The 15,106-nt window shown below is 39.2% G+C and overlaps 1 protein-coding gene and 1 pseudogene across 23 annotated transcripts in view; one reads left to right on the top strand and one right to left on the bottom strand.

Annotated features, from left to right (window-relative positions):
- Positions 1-15,106, top strand: part of LOC103346877 (ankyrin repeat domain-containing protein 26) — a 144,289-nt gene that overhangs the window by 68,813 nt on the left and 60,370 nt on the right. For all 23 annotated transcript variants that reach the window (XM_070055876.1, XM_070055873.1, XM_070055874.1 and 20 more), the window contains 3 exons: positions 11-128; positions 11,266-11,336; positions 11,667-11,760. In XM_070055876.1, the coding sequence (XP_069911977.1) occupies positions 11-128; positions 11,266-11,336; positions 11,667-11,760 (283 nt within the window). The remainder of the gene's footprint in view (positions 1-10; positions 129-11,265; positions 11,337-11,666; positions 11,761-15,106) is intronic.
- On the bottom strand, positions 3,484-6,375 carry LOC127488601 (plakophilin-4 pseudogene; annotated as a pseudogene).

Raw genomic sequence — 15,106 nt, 5'->3', positions numbered from 1 at the left:
AAAAAACTAGGGAACAGTTAAGAAGAAAAGAAAAGCAATATCATAAAGAAGTAGAAGTGAAACAACTTGAAGTGACACATAGAACACTAGAATTGGATGCGAGGACTTCAAAAAACAATTTGACCCAGGTAAGTTAATCTTTGATAAAATTTTTATGTTTCTGACTTGAATCACTGTTACATATAATGTCCTCCTCATTCAAGATATATACATAAATATATATATACACACACACGCATATACTAAACAGGTGTGTATGCACACAGACACACACACAGATGTGTAATCTTTATTTAAAGTAACCCAAAAATTATTCTGAAGATGAATTATGACATATACTGCTGGAGTTATTGCTTGTGAGTCTTGGTACATGATGGTGCTTAGTACATATTTTCTAAATAAAGCAGTGCATATTGAGTTGAATTTAATAACTCACATGAAGATTGATTTAGACATTTTATGTTAAAATGCAGGCTAAATAGCTGTGAATTGTAATAAAGTTAGGTAAATTATGAAGAAATTTATTTTAAAAACATCTGCTTTTGTTTAAGGATTTTTTTAAATTATTTGGTGAATTTAGCTATAACTTATACAATTAAATTTAAGTAGTTCATGTGAGATACGTGTCTTGATTCTTTAATAGTTTGTGTTCTTTGAACAGATTTTGTTAATAGGCATGTTTGGAGGCTTTCTTATTGTAGAATCTATTAGAAAATGTATTTAAGTAATTCTAATGCAGTTTTGAGATGCTAAATGAATGTAACAGTTTTTCCTGTGGCATTAACTGATATGTAAATGTTGCCAAAGAAATTTGCCTACAATTCAGCAATAAGATGAATGTCAACACAGTTGAAAATCACAGTGGCAATCTCTAGTAGTGTTTAGAATTGGAATTTGCCTACTGACATTAGTCATAGATTATCACTTATGATGTGAAACTGACTCGAGCGTAACATTGTTGTTTTACAACCAGACATTTCCAGTTGGTTTGGTGAGTTTTGAGAATCTAAATACTAAATTTTATTTTTAGAAAGATGAGTGCTCTGTCATTAAGTGCTAATGCTATTAGAATGAAATTTTCCAAAACATATCACCTAAAGGAGAATAAAACCTAGACATGCATGGTAGATTATGTTTGCTTTGATGATGGTGGGTTTTTTGCATACATTTTCTGTGGTAAATCCCTGAGACGTAATCAAGTCCTACTGTCTATCCTTTGTTTCTTCTGCCTATTTGAAGGTAAATTTATAATGTTACATGTAAAATAATAATGAACTGAAGAATGTTTTACCGATATTAAAAACTGGTATTTTCAACAAAATATGCAAAAAATAAAAATTTTAAAAAGTCATAATGGGGAATTTTTAGATAAGTCAGATAGATAGACATAATTTCCAGGGTTAGAGTAATGGTTTGCAATACTGGCTAAGCAGCATGCGAGGTTGGTGCATTGAAATGGAGGATAGAAATATGGCTGTGATCGGTTTATGAAGTGGATTTGAAACATAGTTGATTCCAAGATGGTAGATTAGGGAATGGCATATGTGCTAGGCTAGGAATAAATAGTAAAAATTGGAAGAAGTACACTCTCAGGAGAATTGAAGAGAAAACCACACTAGAAATCCTTCCAGAGGAAGAACAATGTCATGGACCTGTATGGAGGGTGCAGATGTGCAGCAAAAATGAACACAACACATGACTGTTGCAGTTGAGAGCCAAAGCAGGTGGCAGCTTGGAGACGGAGCTGAGGCCAGATTGCAGCAAACGCTGGTGAGAGAGAGAGAGAGAGAGCAAGAGCGAATGAGCCTGGCATGAGTCTGGACTAGATCCCTGGGTGCTAGTGGTTGATAGCATTTGCCTGCAGATCCAGTGGAAGTAGAGAGGCCATGTTTATCTTGCCCCAACTTCCCCATGACAATGCCTGCTGCCTGGTTGAGAAAGGGCAGTTGCCATTTTGGGTTTTGGCAGGAGGCACAGGTACTCACAGCAACTGGCTGAGACAGGACATCATCATCCCAGCAGTACTGGCAGCAGTGGTGGGGAGAGAGCAACATTTGCCAGTGACTTTTAAGTATGTATATGATCCAGGGATTCTAGTAGAGAGAAAAGTCCACAGACACACTGACTTTGAGCCTGGCTGGGAGGCAACCGCGCAGCTGTGTATGAATGTATTGTACCCCCAGCCTCCTAGGATCTCAATAGATACATAGAAAGCATTTGATAAAAAAAATACAACATCTTTTCATGATGAAAACCTTAAGCAAATTGGGTATAGAAAAAATTTTCCTCAAGACAGTCAAGGTAATTTATGACAAACCCACAACCAACATCTTATTGAATTGAGCAAAGTTGGAAGCATTGGCACTAAGATCTGGAACCCGACAAGGATGGCTACTCTCACCATTGCTATTCAGTATAGTCCTGGAAGTTTTAGGCAGAGCCATTAGGCAAGAAAACGGAATCAAAGGGATACAGATAGGGAAGAAGGAAATCAAACTATTCCTATTTGCAGATGACATGATTCTAATATAAAGGGGATCCCGAAAACTCCATTGAGAGACTATTGGCACTCATAAAATAGTTTGGTAAGTGGCAGGATATAAATTCAACACAAATTGATAGCCTTTGCATACAGAGACAATGTAATGGCTGAGAAAGAACTTTTAAGATCAGGCTGGTTCACAGTAGCTCCAAAAATAATTCAATTCTTTGGAATAAACGTTATCATAGATGTCAAAGATCTCTACAGTGAAAATTACAAAACACTAAAGAAATAAATGGAAGACATTAACATGTGTAAATCTTCAATATTCATGTATTGGAAGAATCAACATCATCAAGATGTCCATAATACCAAAAGAAATTTACAGACTCAATGTGACCCAATCAAAATACCCATGACATTATTTTCAGATCTAGAAAACAATGATTGTAAAATTCATATGGAAACACAAGAAACCCCTAAATAGCTACAGGAATCTTATAAACAAAAAGTGAGAGGCATCACAATACTTTATTTCAAGACATACTACAGTGCAGATATAATGAAATAGCATGGTACTGACACATGAGCAGACTTATAGACCAATGGAACAGAATAAAAACTCCAGAAACCAATCCATGCATTACACCAATTTACCTTTGACAAAGGAGCCAGAATCAATCCCTGGAACAAGAACACTTTCTTCAACAAATGGGGCAAGGGAAACTGGATCTCCAGAAGTATTAAACTAGACCCATACCTTACACCTTAAGCAAAACTCCATTGAGAATGCACCAAAGACCTAAATCTATGACCCAGTATCATCAAATTAATAGAGAACACTGGTAAATTCTGCAAGACATTGGGATAGGCAAAGACCCTTGCAAAAGACCCCAAAAAGCACAGTCAAAGCAAAAATTGACAAACAGCATTACATCAAGCTGAGAAGCTTCTGCACTGCAGAGGAAACACTCAGCAAAGTGATGTGTTATGAAGTGATCTCACCCTAATGTCGACACAGGTATAATAAAATGGTTTTGATTCCACCCATCCTTCTTCTAAATGCTCCAGAGATCCTGATATTGCCCCAATGTATTCAAGACCCTGGCTGCTGCCTTCACCACTTTCAGAGAAGACCTGTCTCCTCTGCCTTTGGTAATGTTCACCAGCTTCTCGATGCCTCGTAAGTTGGCCAGGGTCTTGGTGTTCTCCATGTTCTTGCTCGTGACCTCGTGCAGGGTGAAGCAGATGGCTGCTGTGGTTTCGTCAGACAGGATGCTCAGGCTGTTGTCACCCGGGAGGCAGTTGACCAGGACTCACATGGCATACTTCCCTGTGAGCTCCTTGTTTCAAATGTCAAGCACCATGTTCCTGAAGGCAGTTGCTACAGAAGAAACAACCCTATCGTTATCCATCTGCAGTTCTACAAGGACAGGGAGCCATTTCTCTTTTCAGATAGCTGCCCAGATGTAAGCTGCAAACTTCTAGTTGCTGGCAGACAGGTTCTAGAGAGATCCCGAAGAGCCTTGCAAGGTGACTGGGTTGGAACTTTCTGCTAGAAGAGTCAGATATGGTTTTACTACCAACAGAGACTACAGCATCTCGACCCCTTTGGGGGACTTAGACAGCCCAGGGATATGACCGACTCCATCCCACTGGTCCTCTTGTGGAGGCCTCTTCTTTTCCTCATTGCTCCAAGAGCTTGGTTCTGAGTCTGCTGGGAGTCTTTTCTGAGCAGGTCATCCAGTTCATTCAGTTCCAGCAGCTGGGCCTGCAGAGCTCCAGCTCCGGGTGCTAGGACTGGTTCCACAGTGTTCACATGCTGTTCTCCACTGTCTTGCTGTCATAAGTGGATGTGTTCACACATGTGGGATCACGTACATGCGATCACATACAACAGCGAGTTCACTAGCCCCTCGCAAGACTGCATTTGCTTTTCCTGCCTCCTCTGCGGAGCTCTGGTTCCTCAGGCAACCTGTCATGTTAGGCAGAGCAAATGAAGTCTGAAATTTAATTTTATGATCATCATGGAAGGAAGAACTATTCCATCTAGAATGTGGAATGATCATAGTATTTGTTAAGGTTAGAGGGCATCTCAGATGATTGTTATCTTCACAGCATCACACGAGGATATATTCCCAAGAACTGTAACAAACTCCCTTATATCCACATCAATAGATTTTCTCAACAGTTGCAGCAAGGCAGGTATCCTACCAACATTCTTCATTCCTATGTTATTTTCATCTGTAGACTTGCCAAAAACAAGGTTTCAGAGGGCACTGCAGCATTCTTCTGAACTTCTAAAACTCTGTGGTTCCAAAGGTCAACCGAGGCTTGATTCCCCATAACCTCCACACCTCCATCTTTGCTTTGTTGTCTCGGAAGTACAGGTACTGCGGGTAGGCTGCTGTGTTGGCCTGGACAAACAGGAACTGGGGCCAAACCAGGCAAACTCCCTAGGGTCTTTCTGAATGCTGTCTGTTGATGGGGATCTGGTGGTGCCATTGTCACCTGTTGTGTGCTGGAGCCTGTTATAATTACACTCTTGTACTTGGTACTGGATTGGCCTGTAGGGCTCCATATAGGTAGCTGTTGTGTTCAGAACATAATTATTTCTTTAGTATGTAAGGTTCTTCATTGGCTGGATGTTGTTTGTATATTTCCAACACCTGCTGAGCCTGTGTGGAGCAATGCTGTCTGGGACTCCTGCAGCTCCACAATTCCATGATTTGGGCTGTGCTACACTGGGCTGTAATAGGTCCTCCCCTCGTATGTAGGGGTGATGTGCAAGTTGGGAGACACGGCTGAACGAAGGTCTGGATCAAGTTGACTGTGTTTAATGTAGGAACTCCACAATCCTGGCTGAGGTGGAACCATCCTCTTGTACTTGTCATCCTGCTGCTGTCTGAGTTGTTCCAGGTCCTGGACAATCCTTGCAGTGAAGTTCCCAGATGCTGTGGTATGGCAGTCATCACTGTGTGTTTGGGAGGCGATGACTCCACCTGGCCTTGGAATGGAGAAGTTACCCAAGTCTGCATCCATGAGGGTCAGTGTGGCCCCCAGTCTGGAGGTGGTTTCCTATTGAGGGGTCGATCCTTTGGGATTGGAGGTCTGCCAGGAGGTTACTGACCCAATACAGTGCACAGCTGTTGGGGAGGCAGTTCGCTGTGAGTATGGAGCAGCTGCCTGCTGAGCAGGCAGTGTGGTAGACAAGTATGCACTGGGGTTCAGAGGTCGGGAGACACTCACTGCTGGACAGCCAAATCCACTGCCCAGAGAAGTTCTCAGTGACTCCCTTGAAGGAGGCATGGCTGTGCTGACTGCACTCCAGGTGGAACTGAACTGACTCTTCTCATGGTCCAATTGGCCACTGATTTGTGAACCAGTGTTTGTTCATGAGCTCTTGTCTTATTACCAGCCTTGCTCATGTTTTGGCTGTTGTGGAAACTCGCTGCTTTCTGGTATTCACTGTCAGAGTAAGAATTTATTTGTGTTGAACTTCTTGAGTTACCCAATGATCCCCCCTTTGATGGAAACATGGTGTTCTGTCCTGATGAGATAGGTGTTGGGGTGGACAGCATCAGAAACTTGCTTCAACAGTATTTGGCACCTCTGATGTGCAAGGAAATGACTGCTCAGTTGAGCTGGTACTGGTGATGTTCCAAGCCAGTGATTCTGCTCCAAGCCTGCATCTTTCTAGATTACTGGCAATAATCTGCCTTTCCACTTCCAGTTCTTGGGTGTGCCATTGAAACGGAAGCTCCTGCTGCTTCACGGGAGCTAGAATAGTAATGGCTGTGGTCTTGGGTTCCATGCCTGGATAATGGAGCAGTTTCTTGGAGGGTCTGTGGTTGCCTTTCCTCCTCCAATGAGGCCTGCCCAGGAGCTGGCATTTCTCTTTCCAGGTCAGGTGGTGGCCCTTGTTGCTGCAGGGATCAGGGACATCTGCGCTGAGGGGTCACCATTAGGACACCCAAAAATTTTTTAAAAGTGCTGCAGCCCAACAGCTTCCCGCCACTCCCTTCCTCCTACCTGCCCGCCACTCCTAACCCCCTACCCTGGAGCATCTCTCTCACCACTCCCGATGGGAGTGTTGGCCAACTTGCTCCTCTACCCATGCCCATGGTGCCACCTTCGCAGCCGGCGTCAACCTGGACTCAGCCCCTGGGCCAGCAGGTGTCTCTCTGGTATTCATGTCTCTGGACATATACCCAGGAATGGTATTGACAGATAATATGGCAAGTCTTTTTCTAGTTTTTAAAGACATCTCCATACTGTTTTCCATAGTGGTGCTACTAATTTACATTCCCAAGAACATCCTCATCAGAATTTATCACCTTCTACATTTTTGATATTAGCCATTCTAACAGGTGTGATGTTCATTGTAGCTTTGATTTTCAATTCTCTGATGGCTGGTGATATTAATTATTGACTCTTTGTGTTTCTTCCTTGAAGAACTGCATTCAGTTACTTCACTCATCTTTTAACTGGGTTGTTTTGTTGCTGTTCTTGTTATTGAATTTTTTATATTATGGATATTAATATTTTGTTGGGTAAGTAGCTTCCAAATATTTTCTTCCATTCTGTAGGATGTTTTTCATTCTGTTGATTGATTGCCTCCTTGGTAGTGTAGATGTTTCTGTATTTGATATAATCCAATTTGTCTACTTTCCTTGTTGCTCTTAGAGTCATCTCCAAAAAATATTTGTCTATACTAATTACAGATTTTAAGACCATGATGAAGTCAAGGGAATTATTCATGCTTAAAGGGAGTATTTTGAAATTGACGTTCTATTAAGTGGATTACCTTGAAAGTTCATTTTAGAATTTGATGATGAGTGATAAGATATCTCATAATACTTTTCCTCTGTAGATTTTTCTGTATTCTAGTTGGTACTATTTGAATTCATGCCAGTTCTATTTAAATGTAAAACTATTTAACTCTCAATTTATGTATTCTTATGACTTAATTCTTTAACAGCAACTCCTTTATATTAAGTTCAGATTTGATACAAATATGGTGAATTTTACTGATTATATTTGAATTAATTTTCTCTCAGGTATTTATGATTTTCTTAATTTAAGCATTTTAGCAAAGAATTTGGTTATTATTTTCATTTCAGGGTCCACTACAAATATAATTGTAACTGTCTGGTTACAATAGATTCCCATTTTCAGTTTCATGAGAGCTAGCCAATTTCATGAAAAGCAGTTGTGGGGAGAATAGGCAAGAGGATTAGAGGAGCTGAGATCAGGAAAGAAGGTGGAGGTGAGGCTAGCTAGGCCTTGAATGTCATTGAAATTTTAGTGCTGTTCTGAGATAGGAATCTCTTGGAAGGATTTAAGTAGAGGATTGAAAGTGAGAGGATCTCTGATTTTTATTTTGGTCTATAATGCAAATGAGGGAAATTGTTCAACACTGTAGGAATTACTAGCTTCAGTTCTGAAGTATGTTGTCTATGGAATATGTATCACTTTTATGCCATCATGAGTCTGAAAAATTGAAGTGAAACAATCACAAGTCTGTGAGTGACCATTTGTATGTAACTTAGAAGTAAATATTAAGACAATTTGATCATAAAATGATTTATAAAATAGTAATATAAATGTCTTCTCAAGAAGTGGTGAGCCACCTTCATCAATGGACTGATAACAAAAAGCACATCCTGTATCAGAGCAGTGACAGGAGGCTGTAAGAAGTTACTGCTTTAAGTCAGCAGATGAAATAAAGAATATAAAGAAGATATTAAGGGAAACCCAAAGACAAGTATATATGAAAATTAACCTATACCGGTTAAACAATGTGCACTAGAATAAAAATCACAGTGAATGTAATTTTTTAAAAAAATATTTTATTATAATTAAGACAATTTTGTCAATATGATGACTTCTTACACCATCTTATTCTGCCATTTTTCTTATACTTAAATTCTTTCTAAAGATAGTATTTATATTTGAGGATGTTGCAGATTTTGCACTAGTCCTCCTGAAAGCAGAGAGACATTATCATCTACATATTGCCATTCAACTTCAAAACTTTCTGCACCAAAATTGACTTATCTTTAAGATCATTTCCCACAAACTCTTAAAGATTTATTGTATTTTACTTGAAAGTCAGAGTTACACAGAGAGGAGAGAAAGGGAGAGGGAGAGGGAGAGGGAGAGAGAGAGAGAGAGGTAGTCTATCCAATGGTTCACTCCCCAATTGGCTGCAACAGCTGGAGCTGCACTGATCTGAAGCCAGGAGCTATGAACTTCCTCCAGGTCTCCCACATGGGTGCAAGGACCCAAGGACTTGGGCCTTCCTCTACTGCTTTCCCAGGCAACAGCAGAGAGCTGCACAGGAAGTGGAGCTAGCCGGGTCTGGAACCGGCACCCATATGGGATACCAACACTTCAGGCCAGGGCATTAACCCACTGTGCCTACTCCCTTCCACAAACTTTTAAAAATGCTGTCTTAAACACTCTTATCTGTATATTTCATGTAACACCATAGAGTTCACCCATCCAAATAAGTGTAGCTCAATGTCCATAGTATATTCCCAGAGTTGGATAACCAGCACCACAATCAATTTTAGAACAGCTTTTAACATCCTGAGAGAAAACCTTGTCTCACTCACCCATCCTGCCTTTAGCTCCTATATCTTCCCTAGTCCTTAGGCAACCAAACATGTACGTTTAGTGTCTCATTATCTGCCTGATGTGGATATTTCATTTAAATAAGGTCATCCCTACAATATGCAGCCCTTTATGACTGATTTCTTTCACTTAACGTAACATTTCCAAGGTCAATCCATGGTATAGAATCTATCAATACTTCTTATTATTTTTAAAATAATATTGTACTGTGCAGAATACAGTTCTTTGTAGGAATTATTCATTCATCAGTTGATAAACATTTCATCAGTTGATAGAACACTGTTTCCATTTTTTGACTATTATTAACGCTATTGCTATGAACATTCATTTCCAAGTTAATGTATGGAATATGCTTTTTACTTCTCTGCCTGTGAACGTCAGCAAAGTGAGTGTCTCTGGCCAGTTTTCCCCCTCTCTCCTCCTTTTTCACACTGTTATTTTAGTTTCTGTTGATCTGTACTCATTGTATTCAGACCCTACTCCAGAGGTCCTTTCACTGATGGGATGTTCTGTGTTCTCTCATCGATTTTTCTCTTTTCAGTACTTGTCATCTAGTTTATGGAGAATAACGTGGCCTTTAAGTTTATATTGCTTTTACTTATCTGCATAATAGATAATTTGTCTAAGGTGACAATTGTGCTATAAATTTGCCTAAGTGGACATATGTGATATAAATGTGTAGATTGAAAATGTTATAGTTGGACAGTTAAGTTAAAATTAAGTACTTTATGCCATGCCATCTGTGTTCCTTGAGACACTGACAGGAACATTATGAGTGAATGAATGAATGAATGAATGAAGCTTTTCTTCTAAACACATTTTAGGCAATTAAGTACAATATTCAAATACTTAATCCTATTTCTGGAGAATTGTTCTATAAAATGCTAATGCTTTACTCACTGGGAGAATATAAAATCTGAAGTTTGCTTCCCTTTATTACATAGCCAGAGCTGGGACTTGTAGCTTTACAGCTCTTTACCAGTGGAAAAGCCATACATTTTCTTACACACCAAACCATGGAGCATCACTCTATCCTCAGATTGCTTGCTAGAGCAACCTGAGAATGAAGAGTGATTTGGGAAATTTGATTTAGCTATAGAGTCTGGTCTTTTCATTAGTACATTTAGGCCAATTTTTATGGCTATGTAAGATATGTGCTACTCAAATTCAGAGTCCTGTTTGTATTGTATTTCATTATTATTGCCCACTGAGTTTACAGAAAAATAATTTATAAATTATAAGTTGCATAAAGGATGGTTGGCTAATAAAATTAATGAAAGCTTTATAATGAGCTGGCAATGTATTCTGGGCCTCATGCTCCTAGTTTGCTGCCACTTTGGTATGAAGGATTCGGTATCACTTTATAAGAGATCACTTCTATTGCTACGCTCCCCTTCCCAAATATGTCATTTTATTCAAACATGAATTCAATAATAATAATGCTATTGAAATATTTCCCTGACTATGTGACACATCTTCTTTGAAGTTCTTTACATATACCTTTCATTTAATACCTCCTACTTTCAAGTGAAGTAGACACTATTATTTCCATTTTACAGGTGAAGAACTAACACAGGGCAAATGAATTGCTGAAGATCACACAGATAGTGGAGCCAGAATCCAGGCACTCTGGTTTCATTATTGGTGTGGCCACTGAAAAATTCCATTAAACATTTGTTGTCTATAACATTATGTTAATTTTTATGATCTCTGGGATACCAATGGTCATTTGCACATATGAATATCTAAAATTATAGTTGATTTCATTGTACTTGGATTTCAAAATTATAGCTATTTTCCATAAGGTAATCTCCCATTCCTTTAACTGGCCAATATTGTAAATCTGAGAATTTTTCTGATAGAACATACTCAAAACCAAGTCTACTCCTGTGTCATTTTCTTGAGCAGATGACTATAAACTTTCTGTAATGGCCCAGACAGTTCTGTTTTAGATTTGAGGTCATAGCATCCCTGTTGGCACAACTCAGCTTTGAAGTTATAGCATAAATGTAGTCATGAATAAGATGAAAAGGAAGAGTCATTGCTATGTTCTAATGAAATTTTAGTCATAAATCTAGGTACTTCCCAGATTCATACCAGATACTGGTAAATTTCATGTTTTTTTTTATTATTCTTTGTTGTAGTTCCAAGAATCAGAAGATGAACAAAAGGAGTTGGTACAAAACACTGAGAAAATTCAAGATCATCTGGAAAAGTACAATTCAAACAACCATTCAAAATAACTTGAGTCTTTCTAAAGCATATATGCTATGTACTATGAGAATTATATCATTTTAAACATAAATACTTCTGAGTAAAGCATGGAAAACTTTTAGTATTAAACTATTTTTAAATGCATAGCTTTTGCACATTATCCCTAAATTTTGTGCATTATTGACAAAGCAAGATAGAATAATGATATATTTGCCAAGAAATTGACTTCAAATTTCTAGAATTTGCATAATAACACTTTCAGATGTTTATTCTGAAATATATTTTCTTAAATTGATCTGTGAGAATCATTAATTTAAAATATGTATTTTAGGCATGATCAGGAAAATCATGAGTTGAAAGATACAATACTAAAGCAAGCAAGGGAAATTAAAAATCTTCAGGAAATCCTTTTCAGACTAAGTTCAGTAAGTCAATCATTCACCTTTTGTTTATTATGTATAAGGCTACTATGGGAATTGATAATAACTATCTGTTGGAGTCCCTGCTAATTGTTAATATGTTTTGAAATGCCAAGAAATGAGAGCAGCGAATTCTGAATTTTTCATAATCTAAAGCATTCAGTAAGATTTTAAGACTAAGTTATTGTGATGTTATAAGTTATATTTCTTTTTTTAAAGATTTATTTATTTATTTGCAAGTCAGAGTTACACTGAGAGTGGAGAGGTCTTCCATCTGGTGGTTCACTCCCCATATGGCCGCAAAGGCTGGGGCTGTGCCAATCTGAAGCTAGGAGCCAGGAGCTTCTTTCGGGTCTTCCACATAGGTGCAGGGGCCCAAGGACTTGGTCCATCTTCTGCTGCTTTCCCAGGCCATAGCAGAGAGCTGGATCAGAAGAGGAGCAGCCGGGTCTTGAACCAGTACCCATATGGAATGCCAGCGCTTCAGGCAAGGGTGTTAACCTGTTGCACCACAGCGCAGCCCCAAGTTATATTTCTTTTATTAAAAGATTTATTTGAAAGGCAGAGATACACACACACACACACACACGCACACGCACACACAGAGGGTGGGAGGGGGGAGAGAGAGAGAGCGAGCAAGCAAGAAAGCAAGCGAGCTTCATCTGTTGATTCATTCCCCAAAAGAATACAACAACTAGGGCTGGACCAGGCTGAAGCCTCTAACCAAGAACCAGGAGCTTTATCCAGGTCTCCCACATGGGTTCACGTGCCCAAGCTCTCATGCCATCCTCCTCTGCTTTCCCAGAAGCCTTATCAGGGATCTGGATCATAAGAGGGGTGGATGGGACTCAAACTGGTACCCATAAGGGATCCAGCAGTGTAGGCATCAGCTTAACCCACTATGTGACAACATTAACCTCATAAACTGTATTTCTTAACAAGAAAGGATAGTAGGTCTTTGAGTGGACTTTTTAACCCCAAGAAATATGTGTTTCTCTTTGTATTTTAAAATGAAAGAAATATGGAATACATAGCAATGACTATTCTTGCCGGGCCTTGTAAAGTTACCTAATGCCCTGAGCACTGCAGATTAAGCAATCAACTTTTTCCCCATTAACCTATATATATCAGCCTTTATTTTGACTTAGGTCAGTCTCAGAAAAGATGGCTGTGTAGTCTAGGATCCTAATTTGTTGATGAATAGTGAATGCTTTACAACTATTTATAACAAAAACAGGATTCCCTTATCCTTCATGTTTTCCTTTAATAGGATATAAGGTCACAAGATTGTATGAAGCACTAATATGGAACAATGAAGTAGTTGTTTCTACTAATTAATTGCCTTCAGGCACAATAGCTAGAGTGCAGTTGCATTATACAGATTCACATGCTTGTTTGGTTTAGAACATTTGTGGTGTTTGATCTCTCTGATGTCTTAGGAAAATTGAAGGATTGTTTTTCTCTAGACCTGTAAGAACTTAGTTCCATACATGTGAAATGAAAGCATATTGGTAAGGGGACTTTTTCTTTTTTAAGATTTTATTTATTTGAAAATCAGAAATACAGAAAGAGAAGGGGAGAGAGAGAGAGAGAGAGAGAGAGAGAGAGAGAACTCTACCATCCATTGGTTTACTCCCCAAATAGGTACAATGGCCAGGGTTGGGCCAGGCCAAACCCAGGAACCAGGAGCTTCTTCCATATCTCCCATGTGGATATAGGGGTCCGAGTACTTGATCCATCTTCTGCTGCTTTCCTAGGTGCATTAACAGGAAGCTGGATTGGAAGTGAAGCCCCTTGGTCCTGAACCAGCACCTATATGGGATGTCAGTACTGCAGATGGAGGCTTAACCTTCTCTGCCACAGTGCCAGCTCCTATGGGACTTTTTAAAATGCCACAAGACATCCCTTTATAAAATTGTCATACAGAAATATGTTAAGCAATTAGACATTCAAAAATTGGTTGTAGTACCTAATAGCTGTTGAGCTGCTTCAAAATAAAGAGAGGTTTCCTGTACATTCCTGTATAAATGTTAGAAAATGTCATTGAATTATTAGGTACTTTGAAATCTACCCTGTAAATCAAAAGTTTAATAAGAAACAGTTTTCATTCAACTCATTGGAATGTAAGTTTTCCAGAAAGTTCTCATCCCATGAGTCCCTCTACCAGAGAATACCCAAGTTGAGATATTTCGTTGACACAGCTGTGGAGCAGTGGATCTGAACTGGGATAGAGGCATACTCTGGTTGACTCCAATTGACCTACTTGAGTGTACATCTGAACGGAACTTCAGGAGACTCAGAAGCTCAAAAGGTCGTATCTGTGGAAGAGGAACTTATTCAAAAGAAAGCGGAGAAATCCATGACTTGACTTTGTGAAAGCTTTGCATTAAAAAACAAAATCAAGTGTGCATCCAAGATGACTGAGTAATGAGTAGCCTCACTAATGTCAGTCACAGTAACAGTCACAGTAACTAGAACAAAGGAGCATGTCATTCTCAGGGCAATGAAATTCCTGTGGAGAAGTGACAGAACACAGACTCCTTGAGGCAGTTAGGGGAGAGAACAGATACACCACTGTCATCAGTGACTGCCACCGGACATCCCTTGTATCTGTGTGACTGACTTCTGGTTGGGAAACACTGTCTTGCTGGGATAAGATAGGAAGAAGATGCTGTGGCTCCCACTGTGAGCAGCCCTAGCTATGGGAGAATTTCACAGTCTCCACTGACTTCAAGTCCAGTCCAGGGATCTGACTGGGATCTGAGTGACTAAGTTGCTCTGAAAAGGGAAGGCACATTGCCCCCTTCCATTTGCACAAGGGAAAAGCAGTGTTAGGAGGGAAATCTATAGCATTAAATGTCCATATTTTTTTAAAAAGGTCTCAAAACGTGTTCTAAGTATGCATCTTAAAAATTTAGAATATCAAGAACAAACCAGACATTAGCAGGAGGCAATAAATAAGAATCAGAGCAGAAATAATTGAAGTTGAAGCAAAAAACCAATATTAACTATTAACAAAAAGGTGTGTGTTTTTTTTTGAGTAGACAAATCTTTAGCCAAACTACCAAATTACAAAAAAAAAAAAAAACTCAAGTAAATAACATTAGAGGTGAAAAAGTAGATGTTAAAGGTGATACCATTGAAATACAAAGGCTCATAAGAAACTACTTTGGGGCTGGTGTTGTGACACAGCAAGTTAATGTGTGGCCTGCAATGTTGGCACCCCATGAATAGCAGTATCAATCCTAACTGCTCTACTTCCAATCCAGGTTCTTGCTAATGCACTTGGGAAAGCAGTGGAAGGTGGCCCAGTTTATTGGGCCACTGTCACCCATATGTGAGACTTGGGTAG

Source organism: Oryctolagus cuniculus, chromosome 13 (assembly GCF_964237555.1).
Source record: "Oryctolagus cuniculus chromosome 13, mOryCun1.1, whole genome shotgun sequence".
Taxonomy (NCBI): Eukaryota; Metazoa; Chordata; class Mammalia; order Lagomorpha; family Leporidae; genus Oryctolagus; species Oryctolagus cuniculus.
This window is presented reverse-complemented; position numbering and strand designations above follow the sequence as displayed.